General features: G+C 36.8%; 2 protein-coding genes across 3 annotated transcripts; both read left to right on the top strand.

Annotated features, from left to right (window-relative positions):
* The first annotated feature begins 744 nt into the window (after positions 1-744).
* On the top strand, positions 745-8956 carry LOC140776535 (glutathione synthetase, chloroplastic). Of its 2 annotated transcripts, none has more exons than XM_073120269.1 (13): positions 745-1104; positions 1642-1811; positions 2831-2906; positions 3061-3191; positions 4229-4351; positions 4444-4524; positions 4993-5073; positions 5217-5286; positions 5454-5575; positions 7111-7250; positions 7337-7529; positions 7615-7742; positions 8674-8956. In XM_073120269.1, exons 1-12 carry the CDS (start codon positions 778-780, stop codon positions 7736-7738), a joined length of 1638 nt encoding a protein of 545 aa, XP_072976370.1. In that variant the 5' UTR covers positions 745-777; the 3' UTR covers positions 7739-7742; positions 8674-8956. The 2 variants fall into 2 exon arrangements, with proteins under 2 accessions (XP_072976370.1, XP_072976369.1); XM_073120268.1 differs by having other exon boundaries at positions 747-1104; positions 8706-8956.
* A 2383-nt stretch (positions 8957-11339) lies between these two features.
* On the top strand, positions 11340-26810 carry LOC140776510 (mediator of RNA polymerase II transcription subunit 14). Its single transcript, XM_073120241.1, has 8 exons — positions 11340-11858; positions 16297-17364; positions 18387-18484; positions 19951-20125; positions 20226-21171; positions 21307-22304; positions 23193-24262; positions 25146-26810. The coding sequence occupies exons 1-8, from the start codon at positions 11637-11639 to the stop codon at positions 25936-25938; spliced, it is 5370 nt and encodes a 1789-aa protein (XP_072976342.1). The 5' UTR covers positions 11340-11636; the 3' UTR covers positions 25939-26810.
* Positions 26811-27289: the final 479 nt, after the last annotated feature.

The raw sequence follows: 27289 nt of genomic DNA, 5'->3' as shown, positions 1-27289 counted from the left end.
GATCGGGCTAGGCACAGCCATAGCTCAAAATGGGCTCAAGTTAGGCTCAGCTCATAGTCCACTCCTAGGCTTGAGCCAAGCCAGCCCAACCCAGTCGCTCGAGCTTGGACCGATCTATCACCAAGGAGGGAGTCATTCTCTATACTTCCCACCAATGCATACCCAAATATAGGAAAGGGAAGGGGAGAGAGATATCGTTGACTCCTCGTCGCCGGACGACCAAAAGAGTGAGGGAAGACAAGAGAGGGCTATCATAGAGGGATTTTGAGGCGATAGTCAAGATAGAGCACAAACTGGACCCCATGTAACTTCTCGACCTCAAAGGTTGTCGGTCGACCAATTTCTCCACCCAACCCAAGTGACGATGAGTGGGGGGAGGGAGAGGGGGAGGGCTCGCCGAGAAACTTATTGGTGTAGTCAACACTGAGTTTTGACCGGCAAAAATATATCAAATCGAGGAGTGAGAGAGAGAAAGAGAAAGAGAAAGAGAAAGAGAGAGGATTGGTGAGGGGGGTTGTGAGAGAGAGATGCCGAGAGAAATAGGGAGAGAAGAGGTGGTGGTGAGTAGATGCTTTCACGAGGAACATAGGTTGCTAGACCGGATCCGGGTGAACGGCTTGATCTGTGCTTGACCCGTGAACCCGATAGCTTAAACGGGTCTGACTACTCCGCCGCTTCCTCCGGCCTCTCTCTCTCAGTCAGTCAGACCCTCACTCCTAGAGTTAGTCCAAATTTTCTTCAACCAATCGTGACAAAGAGTTCAAATCCAATTCAGTAATGGGTGTTGGCTCTTCTTCGCTTTCTCCTGCCCCATCTCTCGCTATTGTCGCCTTCGACACCGTCTCCAACTCCTACACGACTCGCTTCCAGTGCAAACCTAAGGCCCTTCGTCTCGATCGTAATCCTTTTCTCCGCTCCAATTCCCATACCACTATGGCGGCATGCGGGAGATCGGATGCTGTCGAAGAGGTAAAGAACGAGATGGCACCTGCGCGACTGTCTGGCCCACCAACTTTGCCGAAGGAGTTGCTGGAGAAGTTAGTATCGGATGCTTTGGTTTGGAGCTCCCTCCATGGACTTGTTGTTGGAGATAGAAGCAACCAGGTGTCGTGGCACAATACCTGCTTACCCTTTTTGTTAAAGTTTGCTTGTTTGTTTAAATGTTGGATTTTTGGGTAAATAGTTGGCTCCTTTCTCTTGGATGTGGATAGATTCTTGTATCGGATTTTCATGTTCTTTGCGGTAATAATTTGAATCGTCTCCTTATTGGTAATTCTTCATCCGATCCACCTGGAACTCGCGTAACGTTTTTGAATAATTAAAAGAGGCCCTCTTTTGTGGTAATGAATATAAAGATATATGTTTGTTGCCAAATAATAATAATAATAATAATTAAGAAGATTTAATAAAAGAAGAAGCTAAGGAATTGTTTGAGATCAATTTGTATTATCCTTGTCATGCCAACATTCATGATCACTTCAGTTTTAGCCTCTTATTTGGTCAACGATCGTAGCGTCTAAAGTCTTAATCATTACAGCTGTTTTATCAAGATCTTTTGGCCTAAATTGGTGCATGAAAAGACAATATATCATCACAATATGTTGCAAAATTGAAAAGAAGCACTTCATGAATGACTTGCAGAGATCAGGAACAGTCCCTGGTGTTGGTCTGGTTCATGCCCCATTTTCTCTGCTGCCGATGTTATTTCCAAAAGAATGTTGGAGGCAAGCATGTGAGCTAGCTCCAATTTTCAATGAGCTTGTAGATCGCGTGAGCTTGGATGGGAAGTTTTTGCAGGATTCTTTATCCAGGTATTAAAGCATCTTCATTTGTTAACCATCTTTTGAAGGAATTTACTCTTCAGTGCTTTTCCCAAACTGTTGGAACATAACTTGCATGTTTTTGCAGCAATCATTTCATTTTAATTGATTTATTTGGCTTAAAGATGCATACTGGGTATTGTGTTTTTGGTCAGACATTGTGTACTACTTAAAACTCAGATGGCAAAACATAGGGATTGTTTTCCTTGTTATGCTAAATTTGATTTCTCTTAGAGTCCTTGTTGGAAGAAATATTGGATAGTTGTGCTTAATGTAAAAATTGCATATTTACATATATTCAACCTACCATAATCTTGCTTGAAATCTATCTTGCTTTGATTAAAAACGAAATGGCATTGGCATGCAGGTTTCTCTCATTGATGTGCAGTCCTAAAATGAATTAATTAACGAGTAGTAATTTACCTATGCATTGTGTTCCACAAGAAAGAAACCTTTTGTCCATTTTGTACACTGGTTGCACAAAGGTTGTAGCAATTAGAGATAAAAATTCTGACTTTGTATTGCCCTGAATCAGCACTTTTCTTTCAAATGAAATATCTTACATGAATTCCCATATATATTTGTTGTTCTATCAGCCATTTTAAGCATTGCATATGGACCATTTCCAGTTGGATCCTGTGATATGGACATATGTTTGCATCATAATTTATTTGTAAGATCTCTCTGAAGAGAATGAATTTCTTCAATTAATCCTCATAGTTATCATATTCTCGTAGTTATCATATTTGATATTAATTTTGCAATATACAATTAATACCATTTAGGAGTAAGTATTGCTGATAATATTATTGCTTTTGCATGTAGATTATAAACTAAGTGACTTTCTTAAAGTAGCACAAGTTAACTTATTTCATTCAGTTCTGATCTTCATTATTATTATTTTTGCACGTAAATTATAAATTAAGTGACTTTCTTAAAGTAGCACAAGTTAACTTATTTCATTCAGTTCTGACCTTCATTCTTTGGCTTTTTTTTTTCTTTTTGTTCAGAACAAAGAAGGTGGATGCTTTCACTTGTAGACTCTTAGAAATTCATTCAAGGATGTTGGACATCAACAAAAAAGAGGTTATTCAGAACTTGAATTTTTAGAATACTTCATCAGATTAATGGGAAGAGCTACTAGTTTGTTTTGATTACTGAATACATTTTAATATTTCATTGTTTTTTTTTAGTGATTCCCTTGTTACGGGTGTACTAATTACACAACTAATTTTATCAGGATATCCGTTTAGGTCTGCACAGATCAGATTATATGCTGGATGCTGAAACTAACTTACTTTTCCAAATAGAGCTAAACACCATCTCATCATCATTCCCTGGTCTCAGTTGTCTAGTAAGCGAGCTTCACAGGTCGAGTAGTATAATGCTTTGTCATATACTTAATCTATCTACATTTGCTTCACATATTTCATTTTTATCTATGCTCAGTGTATATTATACTTTTAAACATTACTGTAAGTTTGGATTTATTTATTCTGATACCATCTGAAATTTGTGTTCTGCAAAAGTTTTCTTCAATTTCTTGACACTTAGAAAACAGAGTATTGATTATAACCTTTCTTACAGAAGAGAGAAGGTCACCAATGTAGTAAAGCTATCACGACAGTCTATTACACCTCAGTTGTATGACTGGCTGGTTGACATTACTCCCCTGATTCCTTGTTGGAGCATATGATCATTGATCACCAATATTGTCTTGGACAACCTTAGGACTTGGGTTGTCTGCCTTTTGGCCATATGATGGTCCAAATCGAAGTCATCAAGATGATAATCTCTAGTGGATCCAAGTTCTCAGCATGATGACTGCCACCTTGTTGATCCCCAATATTCCTTCTGTTAGACCATGACCTTGTATAATGTTGATCTTCTTTTTGGATCAGCCAACCTCAATCCCTTCAATGTCGGCGCAACTATTAACTAATTGGCTATTTGACAAAAAGGTCTCACATGAAAAATAGTTGTCCCATAGTGTCCCAAATATTACACAATTGGACTGCTGTCCACTTAGGGACTAGAATCTGAAAACCGAACTGAATCACAAATTAGTTTACCAAAATAAAGTTTATTTGGACTCTTATTAGCCTCAATTACAACTAATATCGAGAGCTCATGCTCTGTGTAAAAGGTGCACAAAAACCTTCAGCACAATCTCAACCTCCCTCAGATTGCATGGGATCATTGGATAACATGACTTAAAATTCATAGGGAGAAACATTGTTTCCGAATGGAGTTGCACTAGTATTACTCTCCTGACAAACTTCTTAGACCCTTTATTTGAGATTGTCAGTTTGAAATGGTCCTCTTATATATATCTTTTTTTTTTTATCTGCATGCCTCATTTTAGATCCATGGAATCCATGAATTAATTGTGGATTATCAATATGTAGGAACTTGATTAACCACTATGCGAAGGACCTAAATTTGGATTCCAGAAGAGTTCCTGGCAACACTGCAGTCAGTCGGTATGCTGAAGCATTAGCCAAAGCATGGACTGAGTACAACGATAGCAAGTTAAGTGTCACTGTGTGAGATACATGAATATATTCTTGTCTTGTGGTGTATTAAAAAGCTTTCACTAACTTATTTTTCTTATTATTTCCAGTTCTGTAGTTATGGTAGTTGTTCAAAGTGAAGAGAGAAATATGTATGATCAATATTGGCTCTGCACTGTGTTGAAGGAGATATATCCTCTTGAGTTGTTTTTATCTTCGATATTCTTTTTCCTTTTTGTTTTATATGCAAAACTATCTGAATGCCCAAAGCATCAGCCCCTTTTCAGTTTGTTCAAGTCCAAATAAGTATTAGTGATCAGGTCATCAGGCTCTGTCAAGTGTTGCTTCTGAAGAGTCTTTCTTCTATTTGCTGCAACTAAGGTCATCTTTTATATTTGGTGGTGTTATACCTGTAATGGGATTTTGGTTTCTTGTGACTGGCTTTCTACTTCTGTTGCTTACTTGTAATACAACATTCTGATGATATTTTGATCTCTTGATATTCAGTTCAATTATTAAGATATTTTAGAAATTAGAATGACATCAAATAAAATTCAGTTGGTTTTTTAAAACCTGGTCATTTTCCTATCCAAAACTGGTCTCTTTACCAGCATAATACTGATATGCTACCTAAGGTCTTTCCCTTAACTTTCTATTACGCATGGTGTGACAAGTATCCGCAAAACTTTGGCAGAGATAGATGCAGAAGGGCAAGTTCTAACTGATGGTACACTGATGATGTAAGGAACTTTTTCTTCATGCAAATTTAGCTGTCTCCTGTTTGAAAGTTAAAGAAAAGGAGACACCTTTATGTGCAATTAACTCTTAAATATCTAACTTACTGCATTGGTAGCTATTAAAATTTCAATTTGCACGCATGCAGAAATGGCCAGACAGTCGCTGTTGTGTATTTTCGAGCTGGCTATTCACCAAATGATTATCCTTCAGAAGCAGTATGCTATTTCTAGTCATTTTCATTAAAAAAATTTATTATAGTTCTCTCAGATGAAAAGTTATGGTGCAATTCATCGACATGCATAACAAAATTTCTTTATTTTCATTAACTAATTACATTCTTGTTTATTTGTCATTCACTATTCTGAATTGTTGCATTATCTAGGAATGGAAAGCGAGGTTCTTAATTGAACAATCTTCTGCGGTAAAGTGCCCATCAATATCTTACCATCTTGTAGGAACCAAGAAGATTCAACAAGAACTCGCAAAACCCAATGTACTTGAAAGGTGACCTTTATAGTTGTGTAATTGAATTCTTGCTGATTGTCCTTCTCTTCTCGTCTTTTGATATTGTGGCATTTGGAATGTTATACTTCCACTTTGAGGATTTGTACTCAAGTTGGAAATCTTACAGCTTTTATTTCATATACTTTCTGACTTTTTGTACAAGATAGATCTTTGGCTTTATGGTCTGCTGTTGTCCTGATTATGGAACCCATCATCAACCTACCTTAAATAATAATGCACGTATGCATGTCAAATAGAATTTATATCCGTTTAAGTCACTATCCTAGAAAGTTACCACTTCTGCATGATGCAAACTTATTAGCTACCTTTATCTTTGTACGGGGTGTGGTAAGAGCAACTCCAACCGAGCTTCAAATTCTAAATTTGGAGTCCGGTTGAGCTCCAATCGAACTCTAAAGCTAGCTTCAAATTTGGAGCCCCACCATGAAAATGGAGCCCGGCTCCATTTATCATTTCAACCTTTTGAAATACCAAAACTGCCCAATAATTATAACATTCAATAATTTTAATTACATTTGTATCCTTTATTAAATAATTTAGTTAGTTAAACTAAATATATAATTAGTTTTACTAATTAGTTTTTAACAAAAATAATACCATTGGAAAGGTCTCATTAAGACCTTTAAAATGAGTCTAATATTAAATTATTTTTCAGTTAATTTAAATTTTAAATTTTTTATTATTTATAAAAATGAGTCTAATAAATTGTGTCCTAAAATATAATTACTCAAAATTATTCCCAATGTAATTTTGATATTTTTAGTTAATGACATGTAATGCTTATTTCGATGTTTATTTCGTGTAATATAATTTCGATGCGTTTAATTAAAAAATTAGTAATTTAAAATTACTTCTGAAACTATTGAATATTAGTCTTATTTTAAAGATCTCAATAAGAGTTTTCTAACCATATATTTTTTATTAAAAAATAATAATACTAAGATGACCTATTAAGTAATTTAAAATAGCTAATATAATAATATATATTATATTATTATTTTAATAAATATGGAGCTCGGTGCGTTGGAGTGCACTAGCATCTTGCTCCATTTTTAGCTCCATATTTACAGCCCAAAGGCTCCAAATATGAGGCCACGGTTGGAGATGCTCTAATATACACTTCTTTGGCATGCATGTAGCTGGTTACATATAATATTCGGAAAACTTCCCTTTATGATAGATAAAGAAAAATAATTGATATGGATTCTTTTCCCTTTATGCTTCTTTGATGATTATCTTTTGCTATTAGCCTTTAGGATCATGGAGCAATAATACTGTAAGGCTTTTTAATTGCATGATACTTTTTCGATTATACTAGATTTAATATGTCTATTTACTCATTTAGTCTATCTGGTAATGTGCTACTTTTTAATTGCTTTGCAAGACTTTACTGTTATTGTGATCTTTGTTATGCTTGATATTTTGTTGTTACGAACCTGAATGTGGGGATTATAAGTCTTGTGGCAAAATAAATAATGTCTTTTGCTGCTGATGTCCTTTGTCTTGTGTTTTAGATTCCTTGAGAATGAGGATGACATTGCAAAAGTGCGGAAATGCTTTGCGGGATTGTGGAGTTTGGATAATGAAGATGTTCTGAAGTCTGTGATGGAAAAACCTGAATTGTTTGTTTTGAAACCCCAACGAGAAGGCGGAGGTTTAATTTTTTTTCTGCAATCTTATACAAATATCTGTCCTCACTGGTTTCTCTTGGCACTTGTTGACGCAATTGTTCATCTACAGGGAACAATATATATGGTGATAATGTACGGGAAATGTTAACCAGGCTGCAGAAGGAAGGAGGCGAGGAACTTGCAGCCTACATACTGATGCAAAGAATCTTCCCAGCCTCTTCTCTTGCTTATCTGGTCCGTGAAGGCCATTGTCACAACGACCATGCAATTTCAGAACTTGGAATATATGGTGCCTACTTGAGGTGATCAATCCCTTTATAATTTTTTCACCATTTCCTCTTTATCTTATGTGTTGAAGTATATAAATCTTTTGATGTCCAAATATAGGAATAAAAGTAAGGTGATAATAAATGATCAGTGTGGCTACTTGATGCGGACTAAAGTTACTTCATCAAATGAAGGTGGGGTTGCAGCTGGATTTGCAGTTTTGGATAGTATCTACCTTAATTGATAAGGTAATTGGTCAAGCAAGTTTCTTTTTTCTTATTTAAGGATATTTAACAGGATCTATTTGTAATACATACGAATCTGGTTTAGTATTAACTGGTACAAGTTTTGTCTTTTTATACTTGTTTTCACATCTTAGCAACTAAAGGACACCATAACAAACTTTCTTTCCTCCTTTTTCTTCCCTCTTTTTTTCTTTTTTCTTTAGATTGTCTATATGATCCCATAAGATTTTCTTGATGCCTATGCATGTGGAATGACAGTGAACAACTGTACTGATACCCCGCTTATTCCTTGTATACATGAGGTCTTGTTATTCACTATTGCATCCAGTAATTTTGCATTCACTTGTTAAGTACAAACATATGCATAGGCATTTATGTCATTGCTCCAACTGTCTGAAAACCTAAATATTTCTTGGTGGAAAATTGACTACTTTGTGCTCAAAAGCCTCGAAATTATTATACACCTGAGGACTGTTTGGATTCTACTTCCAGGCATACACCTATTATTTGTTCACATGGCACATTTATGACTGAAATTCTCATCTCCCTACCATGGCCTATTAGTTCCACGTCTGCATATGTGACTTGCCACTTATTGATTGGGTTGTAATTCAACTTGTAAATAATGATCTCTGCTTATCATGTGCTTGAAGAGGTGTCTATGAATGTTTTTTTCTGTTTGCATGTGTGTGTAAAGAAGTTAATGTAGATATTTTCTGAATCACTAGTGAGTAGTACCAACTTCTGTCTCTATTCGATACTTTGATCAGTCCGTGTCACATTCAAGCGGGCTTATTTCTCTGAAACATTATTCCTCATTCTTAATTTTGAGAAGTGCTAAAATTTTCCATTTCAGTACTTCAAATGTAATTCCTGCACAATTTTTTTTTAATTTCAATTAGGTAAAATTCCTTTCGCTTTCTTTTCTTGACAGGAGACAATAAATGACCATTTTTTCTCATGCAGCTGCAGCATGTGTTTTGGTGTTTTATCTGGTTATTCCTTGGAGCCATATTTGGTGTAAACATCATAACAGAAGTTACTGTGCAACATTTCATTTTATATGTGCTCTATGCTGATTAATTAGCTGGTGTTTGACAAATATTTAATTTTTTAATCCTCCCAATAAGTCTGAGAAGAGTCACGTTGTTGTATGATGATGTAAATATTATCTGCTATCAAATATAGTGTCTCTCGCTCTCTCAATTTTCCAATTCTGTTTTTTCTAATTGTCTTTTTTTTTTTGGTAGCTATTTATGCCTCTTTCTTTATCGTTAACTTGATTGAATTGTAGTGGTCACTTATGATTGAAGGGTATCCATGTTTTTCTGTTTTAGAGTGTATAAAAAATCAAGTGTTTTAAGGGATAAATATTAATTTTAGAGTGATATACATGAAAATAAGATATTTTAGAAGAGTATACATATAAAAAAAAATCCTAAGATTTATCTATGAGAATTTACATAGTTGTCATTGAAAACTTAAATATCATGACTACTATATTCTTTGAAATATTGTAATTGTTACAGAAATTATTGCGTTCTTTTTAAACATATAATTCCATTAGTTAAAACCAAACTAAGATTCAGAAAAGATGATTTTCCCTTTATATAAATTATTTAAAATACTCAAAAGTTATCAAATGCTACCCAATATCATAGCAGAAAAAAAAAAAAAGAATTTTAGTCATTTATATGTGTTTGTTGAAAGCTAACTATAGTGATAATTCTAAAAGAGGAAGATTGCAGTAACAATTATGGTATTTAAAAGAATATGGTGACTATTATGATATTTTGGAACTATTTGGTAGCAATCAATTAAATATGGTGGTCCAAATTGCTATTTGGGCCACGTTACTATGGTCGATTTCGATAAATCGATGGATTTTGGGAATTTCTTTTTTGTGGAGTTTCTGACCAAATTAGCCCTCGTCCATTTCTTTTCACTGACATAGACCGATTCCCAAACTTAATACTAAAGGGAATCTATTTCGGTGTAGCTGTCAATAAAATACTAAATTTATTAGTATTTTATCTAAAAAGAGGAAGTGTTAATAAGTTTAGTGTCTTATTTTTATGTATAATACATTGATTGACCGGTGTTTATTATATAGCAACTAAAAAAAACACTAAGGCAAACTTAGCTTTTTCTTTCAGCGTTTTATTTGATATATTTTAAATAAAATATTGATAAATTCTCCTTTTACATATATATGTATATATATATATATATAGATATATAATGCTGATAAAATTAGCGATTGTTTTGTTAACTAATAGGTATAAACACTAAATTTATTAGCGTTTCTATCTAAAAGTAAACACCGACAAGATAAACTGATCCCTTCTAATATTAAGTTTTAGGGTAATCTATTTCAGCAAATAAAAATTTGAGGTAGAGTTAGTTTGATCAAATACTTTTTATGTTTTGTTTTATGCGTGTGTATATAGAACCATAAAGTAAATCTAATTTGTACAGGTTGACAGGTCCTTTTTCGTGCCTGGCCAAGAGAATTTTATGCCAGTAAATAAGCGTACTGGGGAATAATATAACTGCCGATTTGGACCTCTTCATGCTCTTTTAGTGAGCACCCTCTGTTGACATTAAAGCGGTTATGTATTCGAGTAGTTTACAAACTACTCCTCTTCCCTAAACTAGATCACATCCATCTCTTTTCCAGACAAAGGAATTCTTTTATCCCTCTCGCTAGGAGATACACAAAAAGAGAGTTAAGAGTTAAAGAGTTAGAGAGAGAGAGATAGACGTAAAGAGATTAGAGGATGGCCGCATATACTGCGTTATGGTTCGTGTACGTGATGCTAGTGGTGATCACCACGGCTCTCTCTGTGTTTCTATTCCGGCTCATTTGCACGCCTTTCTCGCGGCCGGCCACGACGGTGCACCTGCGGTGGCCGGACAACGGCGGACAAGGGCGCGCGGCGGAGCTCGTGGTGGTGTATGTGAACGACGGCGAAGCGGCACAACCAGTGCACTTTCTGCTGGAATGAAACATTGCTCCTGTCTGTACTCTTCTCTATTTTCCGTGCTTCCCATACTGTGGTGTCTTCTTAGGGCCACTTTATCTGGTCCATTTAGTTTGTGACATTGGTGGAGACTCATAAAAGTGTTATGGTAGACAGAAGATGATGAGAAGTATATATTTATATAACCCCTTGACTGTTTTGTTAGATAATGAAGTAATTATATATATCATATGTTTAAAACGGGCATCAAGTAATGATCCCCTAATCCTATATATTGCACATCATAATCATAGGAAGTTGGGAGCTTGTTAGGTCATACATTATATATATATATATATATATGATACCTTGAAGAAAACCTACAAAGATAATAAAGAAGAAAAAACATCAACATAAGGTGATTTTTGTTAATTTCACTGATTTGATTTGTCTTTTTTTACAAATAACAAAGATGGAGGGTGTTAAATGTAAATCTCCCCGAAGCCCGCAAAAGAAAGTGCGGCTCTATCGTCAAACATCATACAATTCCCAGACCTCTCCCCGATCGCCACGATTAAACCACTTTCCAACAGAAGCCATCCATCGATCGCAGTCTTTTCTAACTCCCTCTCTCGCTCCCTCCCTCCCTCCCTCCCTTTCCATCATGATTGTGAGGCGGCTTTGCTAAAATCTCAACCTTCGCGAACTCCTCCCCCTCCTCCCGTCCCCCCTACTCTTCCTTACCCTTTTCAGATCTCCCTCCTCTTCCCCTTTCACCTCGCGCGCGAGAAAGAGGACAAGAGACTTGTTTCTAGGTTGGAATAACCCTAATCGAATCGACCGATCGGAACCCCTACCGTTCCGCCGCCGTTCTGCTAGCTGAGGGCGGCGGCGGCGGAGGAGGAAGAGGAGGAGGAGGAGAAAAGGGGGGGAGATGGCGGCGGAGCTAGGGCAGCAGACGGTGGAGTTCTCGGCGCTGGTGAGGCGGGCCGCGGAGGACTCCTACCTCGCCCTCAAGGAGCTGGTGGAGAAGTCTAAGTCTCCCGCCGCGGAGCAGCGATCAGACTCGGAGAAGAAGATTGACCTCCTCAAGTTCATTGTCAAGACCCGGCAGCGCATGCTCCGCCTCCACGTTCTTGCTAAGTGGTGCCAGCAGGTGAGCCACACTCCTCCATATCCTAGGGTTTCTTAATCGCTACGACCGTTTGATTCCACGTTTGAAGAACGTAATCCTGCAAATTCCACGTCTTTTTCCCCCGAGCACTCGCTGGGAACCGCAAGCTTTGATTTTGATATAGGACGTAAGGTTTCATAGAAAGCAGGAGACATTAAATTGAAGGAAAAGAACCTATTGTAATTTAGTGGTGCCAACGGGTGTGCCACATCATTCTCGACCTAATTTTCTTGTTTCCCCTTTCTCTTTGATTGATTTCTTGGTTTCTACCAACGTCTGACTCCAAGTTCCTAGACCGGTGACCCCACAATATGACTTCTTTTTTTCTGCCGAGAGCATCACTGGCAGGCACAGGTTTTGGTTTAAATTTAGGAATTAAAGATTTTGTAGGAAAGCATGAATGCATTGGATTGAAAGAGAAGAGCTTAAGTGTGAATGGACATTGTGATCCAGTAATTGACTAGTTTTTCCTTGTAGGGAATGCTGTTTAATGAAGTCTTTTTTTAATAAATAAAAACTTCATTAACTTAAAAGGAGGCCAGAGGCCAAAATTACATATTAGCTAGCATCTCTACTCAAATATCATTGAGCTCAGAGTTACCTGAGCCGGTCCACCAAAAAGAAGAACCCATAATCCTGCTGTAGTTAGCCAACCAGTCAGCAGTCTATCCCTTCCCTGTACTCATGAGTTTATTCGATCTGTTTTAATGAAGTCTCTTTAGGGCAAAGTCTTTTGGCCCTATTGGGATTTGATCTTGGATAGATTGCCTGATGGGCATTCAGTTCAATTTGGGGGAGACTGTCACTGCCTGCCTGATGGCTACAGTAACCTACCGTGATATTAGGGAAATATGGATCAGTAATTGTTTTGTGGTTGTAGTAGTATTAACTTGATTTTCATAAATGAGTAACTTTTCAATTAATCTCAAGGCAATAATTTTAGCATTGTTTTGCAGTATTGTATTTATTTTTCATGTCAGTAAAACTTACGACTGGCAATGCAAAGAGAACAATTTTCAGACTTCAATGAGAGGAAAAAGGAAACAATACTGATAGGAGAATTGTAGATGGTAAAGCTTTCCAAGGTGGAGCTTCCTAAGGCACAGAGAAAAATGAAATACACATGGGAAAAGGAAGCATGTTTGTTGTTCATCAATAGCTCAAAAATAGTAACAATCTGATATGATTCACTTCGAAGAATAAGCCTGCTCTAGGTGAACTGTAGCAGGAGCATTGGAGCAAAGTTATACTCTCCTAAATATATTCAATTCAATGAAGTTGAATTTATTGAAGTTCATTGCTGAGGATTATGCTTTTAAGAACTCAATATTTTTTTTATTATGTACATGTACAAAATAATTAAATGAAAATGTAAACTCGATAACTATTGAACTACATTAAAGAGTACAATTAAGATCAAGGTTTTAAGTATTAGTATTGGTATCGACCGTCACAGAAAATGAAATATCAGTCGTTTCAATTTTAAACTATTTTTTAATTACTTAAATTCTTGAGGAAAAAAAAGATATGAAATACATGTGCTCACATTGCCATCATCACTTCTACAACGGAGGTGGAAGCCTCCTACATATGAGACTAACAACTAACTTTGTAATAGAGATAAGCATAGGGATGTTAAAATAAAAATTGAGAAAAATGTTGGGGTGAAGGGAGAAAAAAATAGCAACATAAGAGGAAATAGAGAAAAATAAGAAGGTAATGTAAAATGTGGCGCTTGAGATATCAAGAGATCAATAATTGATGTCTTGAGTAGTATTTACTATTTAGCTTAGATGAAACATATGATGCAATCCACATATGGTCCGCATAGAGTAAAAATATTTCGTGTTTATGGCCGACATGGTCGATAGCGGTGATACTAGGCTGAAACCAAGAAATAACTAGTTTTGACCCCGGTTTTGGATTTGTATGGGCCGATACTGATACATATTGGTCGACACTTTGAATCATTTGTTAGAATTTATTGGGCAAAGTAAGACACAATGCAAAAGAAAGACAAAAGCTAGCATTATACCAGATTTACACTATATGAGATATAGTGAGATAAACTTAAGATATGAAAAGAGAAATTAAGGGTGCTTTGCTTGCTTCTTTTTTTTTTTTTTTTGCTTGGACCCAATGGACCCAATTTTCCTACCCTAAGGAATCTTATACCTTTAGGGTGACAAGCTTAGCAAAACCAGAGGATGCCTATTGAAAAATAACCATTTAGAGTAGCTTAACATATAAAGGGTTCAAGACAGATTTTTTATTTCAAAAATCAAAATACATATACCACTTAGGAGCAATTAGAAGAGAAATCTAAAGAGAGGCTAAGATAGGTAAAAGGACTAGAACTGCCTGAGGAATCTCTCTTTGATTTATACCCACTTCTCCTTTCTCCTATCCTTTTTCTCTCGAAAGAAAAGTCTATCATCAACCTTTAGCTAGGTACAGTAAGATTAAATAAAGGGAAAGAAACTAAATCCTTTAGTCTTTAAATTTAGCCATCTAGATATATACTTTGCTCATATCAGGTAACATTTACTCATGTTTAGTCCCTTTGAATCCCTAGGATTAGCAAATTTTTGATGAGGTGCTAAAACTTGCACTCGCTATTTTGCCCTTCCATTTGAATCAAACTATAATTCACTTCAACTAAAAATTCGTGCAACCCAGCCTATTTTCTTAGCAATTTGCAACCAGTAACCACAGTATTTAGTTGTTCTGGACTGACTTCAGATAAGTTTATAGACTAATCTGAGTACATGTAAAACTAATTAAAATGCTGAATGCCAATTACTTATGCTTTGGATGCAAAAAAGTAAAGAAGAGGACTAAATTGTTCTGTTACTCAGTCACTCTGTGTGAAATCAAGATTCAGCTGAAAGAAGAGAAGATTAATGGAATACTAAGGCTAATCTAAGACAATCCATGAAAGAACTAAAATGCAGTAAGAAGAGAAGAAGCAGTAGAACAATAATAATCAACTTATTCATTTAAAATTTTTTTTTAAGTTATATACTTATAATCAAGTGCTTGGTTTAGCATGGAAGAAGAGAAGGGTGAGTTGCTGCTCTGCTTGTTGATGTAGTCAAATGCTTGGAGCAAGCTTGAAATAGATAATTTAATTCTCTAGCCAAGCATTTAAACATGTATATAATCTTTAGTATTCAGTTTAGAAGAATCTTGGAGATAAAAAAGCTTATAGTTGGATTTTTGGTCTCATTTAGTATGCTATTGAAGATTTTTCAAAATTTTGTTTCTTGAATTAAGGTAATACATTACTTAGAATTTATTAATATATAATCCTAGATATAGGACATCGGAAGTTTCCAATTCTAAAGTGTTGTAATATGTTTTTGCTTGTAGAGAAGGAACTCGTGCTTAGATACAGGATGTATGTAAATATTTGAATGAACTCCTCTTTTCCAAGTTTAGAGCACATCTCCTTCTCTTTCCATCATCTCTTTGGCGTTCTAGAATTGCTCGCAGATTTACTTTTTCTTTTTTCCCCTCTCTATAGTATGCTTTGGTAGAAGCATTCTCTATGACCAGTGGTCTTTTTTGTTTTTCATTGATCTGCAGCTACTGCTCATTGTTTTCTTGAATATTGTTGGACCTCATCTTTCAATGAAACCAATGGCTTCCCTAGATTGGAGCATGTATATTTTGGATAGTCTATTGCAATGATTAGATTATTATCTTTTGCTCCAAAACTAATTTGGATAGTATCTATTAAGTATGATATAAATCCTAAGTTCTCTAACCCCTTTTGTCTACCATCATTGTTAAACAATCATACTTTGTCTTAAATCAGTCGTTTAACCATGTCAAGTACGGTGCGATGGCTACTAGTAGTAAGCTCAAGGAACTTCGTGTGGTTTAGTCATTTGTTAATGATTATGGGTCACTCTTGCCGTCCATCTCAGTGTATGCTTCTATGGACACAAATATTTGAAGCCCACTGTACTACAAGTTTTTTTTGTTGCCAAATTAAGTTCCATCACATCCTTTTCCCATGTCATTTTGGTTATTCTTTTCTTGCACTAAATTTTCTATTTGTATAAAATTACTTATACTTGTGCAATCTTTACTAATTTTATTTGGAGAGAAAGGAATCATTTGTATGACATGTTCCATTTATTAGGTATATAGTTTGGCTTTTGAGTTTTCCATAGACTATAATATGAAAATCTCTGTACAACACACAGATGGTGTAATTATACTCCATCTGCAGATTGCAGAGAGTAATCCTTGTGAATCTTTCATAACTAAAAATTTTCTTGTATGGGCGTTCTGCTACTCATGCATTTTTTGCACTATAGGACCTGATAAAGTAGACACAAATTTCTTGTTGTTCTTGACTTAAATTGCATAGAATTATGATTTTTATAACATTAAGTTGTGATGCCTGCAGGTCCCTTTGGTTCATTATTGCCAACAGCTTGCAGCAACTCTATCAAGCCATGATACATGTTTTACTCAAACAGCAGATTCACTATTCTTCATGCACGAAGGACTGCAGCAAGCTCGTGCTCCATTATTTGATGTTCCATCTGCGATAGAGGTTCTCCTTACCGGTGGTTATCGACGGTTGCCAAAATGTATAGAAGACTTGGGAATTCAGAGCACACTTTCTGAGGATGAGCAAAAGCCAGCTTTGAAGAAGTTGGACACACTTATCCGTTCCAAACTTCTTGAAGTCTCACTTCCTAAGGAAATATCTGAAGTTGTAGTATCTGATGGTACAGCTGTTCTACGTGTGGATGGGGAGTTCAAGGTTATTCTTACATTGGGTTATCGTGGGCATTTATCAATGTGGAGGATATTACACTTGAAGTTGCTTGTCGGTGAGAAGAATGGGGCTGTTAAGCTAGAAGAAGCACGGAGATATGCTCTTGGTGATGATATAGAGCGAAGAATGGCTGCTGCTGAAAATCCATTCATGGTTTTATATACAATTCTTCATGAACTATGTGTCGCTTTTGTTATGGACACTGTACTTAAACAAGTTCAAATACTACGTTTAGGCAGATGGAGAGATGCAATACGCTTTGAGCTTATATCTGATGGCAGTGGGAATTCTGGTGTTTTGCAATTGGGCCAAGATGGGGATCTTGATGTATCTGGTCTAAAGACTCCTGGTTTGAAAATAGTTTATTGGCTAGATTATGATAAAACTAGTGGGGGATCTGATTCTGATTCATCTCCATTCATCAAAATTGAGCCAGGTCAAGATCTGCAGATTAAGTGTCTGCATGGTTCTTTTGTTTTGGATCCGCATACTGATAAGGAAGCTAACTTTGTACTTGATCAAAGTTGCATTGATGTCGAGAAACTTCTGTTGAGAGCTATTGCTTTCAATAGGCACACCCGTCTACTAGAAATACAAAGGGAGCTAAGCAGAAGTGTTCAAATTAGTCGAAGTTCGGGTGATGTTGTCCTTAAGCGCGGGGGACCTGAAATAGAGATGGAATCACGGAAGGTACGGATAGAAAGTAATGGTGTTCCCGCTTCATGCTCGAGTTCATTATCTAAATCTTTATGTAATTCAATTTCTCATGTTCTTAACTATTTTTCAATCTTTGGAGGTAGTGAATTGGTTAAGATGATAAAAAGAAGTAAACTAGCACAGAGACATTAAAAGTCTAGTCAAATTAATTAAATGTTGGAGCTTATGGAGTTCAAGTTATTGCTTGAAATACAAAATATAGAATAGAAGTTCTATCTTATGCATTCCCATCACCTCATGGAACTGCTGCCTAGTATAATAAATTTTTTAGCTTCCTAGATTTTATTGCCTTACCAAATATATTTTTTACATGTATTTATGATTTTTTCCCCTTGAAATAACTCCTCACTACTACTAAAATTCTAGTTCATTAATTTGGTTCCCCTCATTTTAAATAAAAATCATATACATTTTTTATGTACATATATTAATTGAAACGGTTACTGGTAATGTACTTTCATACTCAGAATTTCCACAATAAAGGAATTACTAGCAAGGAATATCCATTAGGAAGTGTATTTAAAGTGGGCATCTCCTTGTCCCCATGTTTTCTTTTCCAACTTTTCAATTTGAGGTGAGATCCTTAAACTTACTATATTGGAATCTCTTTGAGATACAAAACATGTTAGAGGAGGTTCATATTGATGTTATCTTTGAGATATCTCACGTTTTGTTATATCGAGAGCATTTACTAGGGCTGTGACTGTGATCCATAATATTGGTTAGTGAAAGATCTGCTCTATAATTGTGCTTACTGAATAGTGTCTTCACCCTTCTAGTATTTGTATTATCATCTATCTCTTTGGAAACTCTATTGATGTAAAAGAAGGAAGTATTGGTTATGCTTAATAAGTTATAAGTTGCTACCATATATGGCGTGCTTATTTCAGGTCCAAGAAAATATATCTCTGACATGCACGCACATATACATGCACAACTTGTTGACTTTTATATATATATATATAAATATTCTTATCCTTCCAAATATTGTGCAGAAGGATGATAAAAGAAGAATTGAAGATTATTACGGATATGAAGTACTACAAGTGCGAGCATATAGCAAATCATATATCACCCTTGAAATAAATATCAGGTTCACTTACTTTTTCCCCTTCCCTTGCCTCTGAAATTACTAATTTGTAAAATTTGCCATATGCTTCCCAGTTATAGAATATAAATCATGTGCTTCATTGTAATGCAGTAAAAGTTTTAATTAAGAGCCTTCATTGTATTGAGTGACATGAATCTAATAAATACTCATATGCACACTTTTCTGGTACATGAACTGTATACTCTGACCTACAAATATGGTTCACTTTCATTAGTTCATGCAGAAGGTAGGTTTGACACCATGGACAACTTCTGAGTTCTTATCCTGTGAATTCTGAAATAGATGATACTAGTGACATAAAAATGTAATAATTTATACAGTTAATAGGAAATAAATTTTTTTAGTCAGTTCTTTTCCAACATTGTAACTTTCTGAGTGTAGTGCTGAGAAGCTCATTTTGGAGTTTTCTTTTGATGGATCATGGAATGTGATATTGGGATCTTCGTAGAGCTCACATAATTTCTTTCTCGGGTTTTATGAAGGAAAGAACTAAAATTGGTTGTTAAGCATAGAAATATTGGTTCGGCTATTCTTTTTTGACAACTTTTCAAGAGGAACTGTATGATGCAAGGCCTACCTTCAGACACACCTATGCCATAGAAAATTATTGTTTGAAAGACCTAATCTTTAAGTGGGCATGAAATAAGTTGGTTAACGACTTCTCCTTCCCAAGTTTGGGAGAAAGAGCACTTACCTATAATTTTGCACTTATTTTGGGAAGACTCAAATGGTGATTGGAGCAAACGACATTTTGAAGGATGAGAACTGGGTCAGTGAGTCATGGTAGGGAGTCAAAATGGGGTTGTTAGTTCCATTGGTGGAACAGGCCAATAGTAGAGGAAGCAAATTCCTCATCATATATCAGAGGTGCTTGGAGATGATGAGGTTTTATGTGCCACCAGCACACACCAATACAAATTATTTGGCACAGAGGTGTGCTAGTAGCCTTTTGGCATGATACATGCTGGCATAGGACTTTCAAGCTGCCTGTTTGCCCTATGTAATGCAAGGCCATGGTGGGGCTTTGGTAGTGCACACGAATTATAGGTTATATGATCTTTGTTTTATTATTTATAAAGCTTCTGTATTTTCTGTCTTTCTACCTTTTCTTTAGTTATCTTAGTTAGTGAGAGAGATGATATTGAAAGAAATATTCTCTGTAGATTGTGCATTTTAAGCCTGAGGCTGTCCTTTTAGTGTAATATTGTTTACCTATTGGCCATTCATTTCTTTTGGCTTTCTGCATTGGCCATATTGTATTTATATGTTGTACTTTTGAGCATTCTGCGACCTAATAAGTCCTGTGACTGTTTTACCGAACAAAATTATTTTGGTTGAGATATCCTACTATATATATATATATAGTTTTATTCTCCTTATGTTGTTCTTTGAATCGTTTTGCCGCCTTCATTTTCTTAAATTTTCTAAACTTCTTTTTTTAATTATAGAAATGGTCGTTTTCTTCTTCAATCTTCCAAGAACATCTTGCCACCAGCTGCACTATTAGATTGTGAGAATGCCTTAAACCAGGGAACTGTTACTGCTACTGAAGTTTTTACGAGCTTGAGAAGCAAGAGCATTCTTCAATTATTTGCTTCAGTTGGAGGGTTTCTGGGCCTAAAGGTTTGCTATTCAACTATTTATGTTTCTATCAGTCTTTTTGCTCATAAATAATCAGTTGGTGACTCAGTTGGTGACTCTTATCTTTTTCTTCTTTTTCCAGGTTTATGATCAATCTTCAAGTGCTATCAAAATTCCTAAGACCATATTGCATGGATCTGACATATTGCTGTTGGGGTTTCCGTATTGTGTGATTTCCTATTATTTATTGATGCAGCTTGATAAGGACTTCAAACCAGTTTTTTATTTGCTAGAAACTCAGCCTGATCCAGGTGGAAAGCCTCACTCGACTACTGATGGTAACCAAGCTATACGTTTTAACAAGATTGACATAGGTCAGATGCAAATAATTGGAGATGAATCAAACATGAGCCTCTTTGACTGGGGGAAGCTACGAACACTACCAGATTCGAATGGTAATCATATTATGGAAAATGGTCTTCTTCCAGAGCATGGACTGGAACCTGTTCTGCAGCTTCCTGGTGGTTCACAGCCAACTTTTTCATCAGTTGTTGATGAAATATTTGATTGCGAAAAGGGCGCATTGGGTCTTTTTCCTTCTAAGAATCATCCTGCTGCATCTCGTAGTTTGCCCTCTTTGTCTCACTTAGGTTCTCTTCCAAATAATAATCAAGGAATATCGGCTGGAGTTAGCTCACCTAAGTGGGAAGGAAGTTCAAAACATTCTCAAATTAATAATATCACAAAGGTTTCTTCTGTTCTGACCAGCTCAAGTAACTACGTTTCAAATAATGTGAAAGGCCCTGCAAGGAACTCATCATTTCAGAAACTGTCTACTTCAAGATCGGAGCAAGACTTGAGCTCTCTTAGGTCCCCACACTTGGCTAATGTTGGTCAGTATTCTGTGATGGATGAGGACCAGGCAAGATTGATAAATGGATCTCCAAAAGAGCTAGGTATCATTGATGGGAGTGGACCACATCAACTGTTGTCTCCACATCGGGCAACTGCTCCTCATGTCTCCATACAGAATTCCTACCCTAATAACCTCAAAGCTTCATTGACTGGCCAGAATGTTGGATCATTAGGTAATACTAAAACTATCTTGACAGCTGATACACAACCATGTCAATTTGGTTTTAAGATTTATAATGTTTTATTTATGTTATGAATATGTAAACTACACCAAAGACTGTAAATTAACATGCCTGGTGCTCTTATAGGCCAAAGAGCTGAAGTTGGAGGTTCTGCCACCTCAGGTTTTGATGTTCGGAAACATGAGAAGACATCAAAGAAACGTTCTCTTTCAGAATTCCTGATGCATATTCCTGCACTTAAGGGACTAAAAGCCACTAATGAACAGTGTAAAAGAAGGAAAATATCAGAACCAGCAAACTATGCATCTTCATCTGCTCTGACATGCAGAGCTAGTGGCTTCACATATGGGAATCTTCTTGCTGAAGCAAATCATGGGGTTACTCCAAATGTTTATGTATCAGTCCTCCTCCATGTTATCAGGCATTGTTCGCTTTGTATTAAACATGCACAGCTAACTAGCCAGATGGATTCTCTTGACATTCCATATGTTGAAGAAGTAGGGCTACGGAGCCCATCCTCTAACTTGTGGTTACGATTGCCATTTGCCAAAGGTGATTCATGGAAGCACATATGCTTGCGACTTGGAAAACCTGGAAGCATGTCTTGGGATGTCAAAATTAATGACCCTCATTTCAGAGAACTTTGGGAGCTTCACAAAGGAAGTACAACTACACCATGGGGTTCTGGTGTACGCATCGCAAATACATCTGAGATGGATTCCCATATCTATTATGATCCAGATGGAGTTATCCTGAGCTACAAGACTGTTGAAGCCGATAGTATTCAGAGACTAGTATCAGATTTACGCAGGCTATCCAATGCACGTTTATTTGCTTGTGGTATGCGAAAACTAATTGGTATCCGAGCTGATGAAAAGCTAGAAGATTGCAACACAAGAGCTGAGCCAAAGTTACAGTCTGTTACTAAAGGTAGCATTGATGCTTTAGATGGTTTACCTGAACAGGTGAGGAAAACCTTCAAGATTGAAGCCGTCGGTCTCATGAGTTTGTGGTTTAGTTATGGTTCAATGCCTGTCATGGTACATTTTGTGGTTGAATGGGAAGCTGGTAATGAAGGCTGTACAATGCATGTTTCTCCAGATCAACTTTGGCCACATACAAAGGTTTGTTCTTATTACATGCATGGAATTCCTTACTTTGAGATGATGGATTTGGGATGTGCTTCAGCTGCACACTTCACAAGTTCACATCTTGAACTGACATTACAGATAAGCTGGTTTTGAATAGGGGCAGTTAAGCTTTGCGACTTACGATTGAATTGTCATGCAACTAGTGATTGAACCCCCTAAGTTTGGACATACTCTGAGCATGTCATCATCATCTGTAGGTTTCAATTAATTTTTCAGTCTTATAGCTGAATGGATGGACACATCCTAGTGAATGAGGCTCCCGCTCCCATTAATGCAGGGCCTGAGGTGGAGGGTAAGATGTAAATTATGCCACTACCTTACTGGCTCACCCCATTATAAGAGAGGATGTTTTCCTTGTTTGACCACTAGAGAGTGTTTTTCTTGGGTGAACCCATGATCACTAAGGGTGTGATGCAAGATTTATCAATTATTTTTATACTAAATGATGGCCTCTTCATGGGGATAAAGATGCAATGACTTTTTACCATTCGTTTTACTTTGTTGTTGGAAGAATCTACAAACATATGTTTCCTGCCTTCTCTAGCAGATGTGATAAAAACATTTTGTTGTTGATCCCTCCATTATTTCCTTATGTGATCTAATTCTGACATAACAGAAAACTGAAACTATATTTTAATATATAATCTGTTTAATATTTAATTTTATGTGCACAAATTTCTTATGGATCAATCACTTTCTTTGATCCACAATACTATCATAAAATTGCAAGTAGCTTACTTACTGTATAATCATGGCGGTGGCTATTTCTATCCATGATATTGTCTTATAAGCACATATAACTTTCTGTGAAGTTTTTTATTTTTTATTTCTTTTATACATAATTGGGTCCATTTCTTGCAGTTCTTGGAGGATTTTGTAAACGGAGGTGAAGTTACATCCTTCTTGGATTGTATTCGGCTTACTGCTGGACCTTTACTTGCTCTTGGTGGTGCAATACGCCCTGCAAGGATGCCTGTAACTGTTTCTCCAGGTTACAATCCTTTGAATAAGCCGAATAGTGTCCAATCTCAGGGACACTTAACAAACACTTCATCATCAGCTGCTGTCCAACCTGCATCATCTGCTCCTACTACAACTGCTGTTATGGCTCAGCTAGGCAATCCCAATCTCCACACTGTTGCAATGTTATCTGCTGCTGGGAGAGGTGGACCAGGACTAGTCCCTAGCTCTTTGCTGCCATTTGACGTTTCTGTTGTACTGAGGGGTCCATATTGGATACGAATTATATATCGCAAAAAATTTGCTGTGGACATGCGTTGTTTTGCTGGGGATCAGGTTTGGCTACAACCAGCAACACCTCCCAAAGGTGGGCCTTCAGCAGGGGGATCATTACCATGTCCACAATTTCGCCCTTTTATAATGGAACATGTTGCTCAGGGTTTAAATGCTCCCGAACCCAGTTTTGCAAGTGCAGCGCATTCAGGTGCACATCTAACTGCCAGCAATACTAACCCAATTGCGGGTAATCAACAAATGGCACCTAATGCCAACCGCCTAAATGCAGCTACATCTGTTGGTATGTCTAGACCTACTTCTGGAGTTGGAAATCAGGTTGCTGGCAGCTTAAGCCGTGTGAGCAATGCAATCCTAGCCTCTTCAGGTCTAGCTCCAGGCATTTCTGGGGTTCCTGCACGTTTGTCTCCGGGAACTGGTTTCCCGATGCATGTGAAAGGGGAACTGAACACGGCCTTTATTGGCCTTGGGGATGATGGAGGTTATGGAGGGGGTTGGGTTCCTCTTGCAGCTCTGAAGAAGGTATTACGAGGAATTCTGAAGTATCTTGGTGTGCTATGGTTGTTTGCACAGCTGCCTGATCTTTTAAAAGAGATACTAGGTTCAATCTTAAAGGAGAATGAAGGGGCGCTTTTAAATTTGGATCAGGAACAGCCAGCCTTGCGCTTCTTTGTGGGGTAAGACCTGGCTTTCCAATTCAAGTATTGTACTATAATGTTTTTCTTTTCTTTTCTTTTCCATATATAAGGACATCATTTTTGGCTGGTTAGATTAGTATAATTAAGTTGATGCCTGCACCTTCTGTAGTTATAGTGCTCATTGTACATGTCTAGTTCTTTGTAATATATGAAATGTCAAAAACCCTAGAAAATAATGGAAAGATATTATGCATTATGACCTTAAAGGACAGCTCTTATAGCCTGCTCATGTAGAACATAGCTCTTTGCATGTGTTTGGGCATATTGGGAGATATTGTCATTATATTTTGTTGACTTCCACAGTTATCTATTGGTAATCTGTTTATAAGTTGATGATTAAAGGGTGCCATTTTACTCATTTCTGAGTAGGTTATTTCAAAAACTTGAACTCATAACCTCTTTGAGACAAGGGTAAAGCCTTAAAGCCCCACCGACACCTTCGTTTATATATCTCAATGAGAATTGATCAGTTTCTCAATATTTACAAATGAACATTCTTTTGGTATTATAGTTGATCAACCTTTCTGCAATTACATTATCATTAACTTATCTAATATCAATTTGGAGGAATCAGTCATCTCGATGATATGCTGGACTTTACCAAAGAATCTAGCCTGATGTAATGAAAATTTTCTGGGATTTGTCATCAGGTGTTTGAGATATCTTTTTTATTTGAAAATATTGATCAATTTATCAGGCACCTGACATATAATCACTATCACGTGACTCACCTAATTTGTTACTGTCATATATCTATTTCTTGTTTCTAGTGTGTTTCACTATTGCTATTTCAGCAAATGAACTGCTATCCTAGATGTAAATTCTAACTGTTCTCTCTGTTTTCTTTGGGGGGGTTATGTAGGGGTTATGTTTTTGCAGTAAGTGTTCATCGAGTTCAGCTCCTTTTACAAGTTTTGAGTGTTAAACGGTTCCATCATCAGCAACAGCAATCACAGACTAATACTCAGGAAGAACTAGCCCCTAGTGAAATAAATGAGATATGTGACTACTTCAGTAGGCGTGTTGCCTCTGAGCCTTATGATGCTTCTAGAGTTGCTTCCTTTATCACACTACTCACCTTGCCAATTTCAGTCCTCCGGGAATTTCTAAAGCTGATTGCATGGAAGAAAGGATTGTCTCAGGCTCATGGTGGAGATATAGCTACTGCACAGAGGGCTCGCATTGAACTGTGCTTGGAGAATCATTCGGGGTCAATTACAGTTGAGAACTTGGAGAGCTCTTCCACATCAAAAAGTAACATTCATCATGATCGAGCCCATAATTCAGTTGATTTTGCCCTCACATTTGTTCTCGACCCTGCTCACATTCCACACATGAATGCAGCAGGTGGAGCTGCTTGGCTACCATACTGTGTATCTGTAAGACTAAAATATTCTTTTGGGGAAAATACTCATATTTCTTTTATTGGAATGGATGGAAGCCATGGTGGAAAAGCTTGTTTCTTGCGGTACGAAGATTGGGATAAATGCAAGCAGAGGGTTGCCAGAACAGTCGAGTATGCTAATGGGAATTCTATGGGAGATGTCAGCCAGGGAAGGCTGAGGTTGGTTGTTGAGACAGTGCAGAGGACACTGCAGGGATATTTGCAGCAGATGAGAGATGGTCCTCTTTCATCCGGTTCTGCTGCAACCTAAACTGATTTGATCTCTGAATCATGAAGAAAAGAATTAATGGATTGAAATGATATTTTGAGGAACTTGAGTTGGCACAATTTCTTGCCATCGATGTCTTTATGATGTATTGAGGTGACATTGCTTTTATGGAATTTTGTCCAAGTTGATGCTGATATGGTTCTTATGTTGGAGAGGTGGCCAATATCCAGCACAGAGATCTGGTCAGGGTTAGATCTCGATTTGAATCGCACTGTTGAGCTGCAATGCATTGTGCAGACTGTTATCAAGAGAAATGCAAGGGGATCTGTACAATTGCAATCTTGTACAGTTAAAAAGAGGATGAAGTACTGTTAAACTCATGGAGAGCAACCATCACTTCTTCATTCCCATCATTACATTTGTTAAGTTATGCCAGTTCTTGGCTGGGAAATCCGGAATCTGTGAGAAGTTCACATGTCTCTGATAGTTTAGGGTTCTGAACTAATCTAGTTTAATGGATCGGACAGGATTGCTTCTTATTTCTTGATGCTGCTTTCAGCTGTGATGCCAAGACAGAATGCAGAAAGACATAAGAAAGAAATTATATTGGGCCGTCAGCAGGGAGCTCCTGCAGTCCTTGCATAAGATGGTGTATGTGTAACCAATTTACTGATGTGTTATCGAACTATGTGATGATAGGTTTAGAGAACTGTGATTTTTTGTGTACCATAGGATTGATTATGTAGCAGATAGCAATGGAGGTGAAGTTTCTTCCCATAGGGAAAAAAAGAAGAAGCAGTGTACAGAGTCTGATCTCTGCCTATCTGTTCTGAATCGTTCTCAGTGCACAATTTGCATTTCTATGTCTGCGGGTAATTAGAAAATGTCAATACTAATTCCCCATAAATTATTCACTTGCAGAGCAATGTAGTCCATCTGCCTTCAAAGTTTAAAGTGACTTTCCCCTGTTTTTTTTTAATAGTAATAGACGCATATTATACATCGCGTTGCTGTAATATTATTAACTTTAGGGACTCTGCTAATTAAAGCCAGATTCATGACCTTTTTTATTCCCTCGGTCGTCTTCCTCGTTGAATGAAAGGCTCTGTAACACTTCTATCACTAAATTTGATAACAATAATTCAATACTATAGAGCTGTCCGTGATAAGCAACTCTCCTTTTCTCTGCCAGAGGACATATACCTTTAGTTACCTTTAAAAACCAGAAGAAACTTAAGATGAGATTAGGAAATTGAGAATAACTCTGTATTATTGAAGAACAAAAACAAGCTGAAAACAAGAAATAGCTGCCCACGTCTAACCAATCCTAATAACGTAGTATGGCTAATTCAATCAAACAACCATCCCGTAACAAGAGTGACTTATTGACTGT

Source organism: Typha angustifolia, chromosome 14, assembly GCF_048772165.1.
Source record: "Typha angustifolia cultivar Huaian chromosome 14, ASM4877216v1, whole genome shotgun sequence".
Lineage (NCBI taxonomy): Eukaryota > Viridiplantae > Streptophyta > Magnoliopsida > Poales > Typhaceae > Typha > Typha angustifolia.
The sequence above is the reverse complement of the archived record's forward strand: the minus strand, read 5'-3'. Positions and strand labels throughout refer to the sequence as shown.

Coding starts and splice junctions, on each gene's coding strand:
- LOC140776535 (XM_073120269.1), top strand. CDS start 778: ATGGGTGTTGGCTCTTCTTCGCTTTCTCCTGCCCCATCTCTCGCTATT. Junction 5,287..5,453: donor ATGATTATCCTTCAGAAGCA/GTATGCTATTTC, acceptor TGCATTATCTAG/GAATGGAAAGCGAGGTTCTT. Junction 7,251..7,336: donor ACCCCAACGAGAAGGCGGAG/GTTTAATTTTTT, acceptor GTTCATCTACAG/GGAACAATATATATGGTGAT.
- LOC140776510 (XM_073120241.1), top strand. CDS start 11,637: ATGGCGGCGGAGCTAGGGCAGCAGACGGTGGAGTTCTCGGCGCTGGTG. Junction 21,172..21,306: donor CCAGAATGTTGGATCATTAG/GTAATACTAAAA, acceptor GTGCTCTTATAG/GCCAAAGAGCTGAAGTTGGA. Junction 22,305..23,192: donor AACTTTGGCCACATACAAAG/GTTTGTTCTTAT, acceptor CATTTCTTGCAG/TTCTTGGAGGATTTTGTAAA.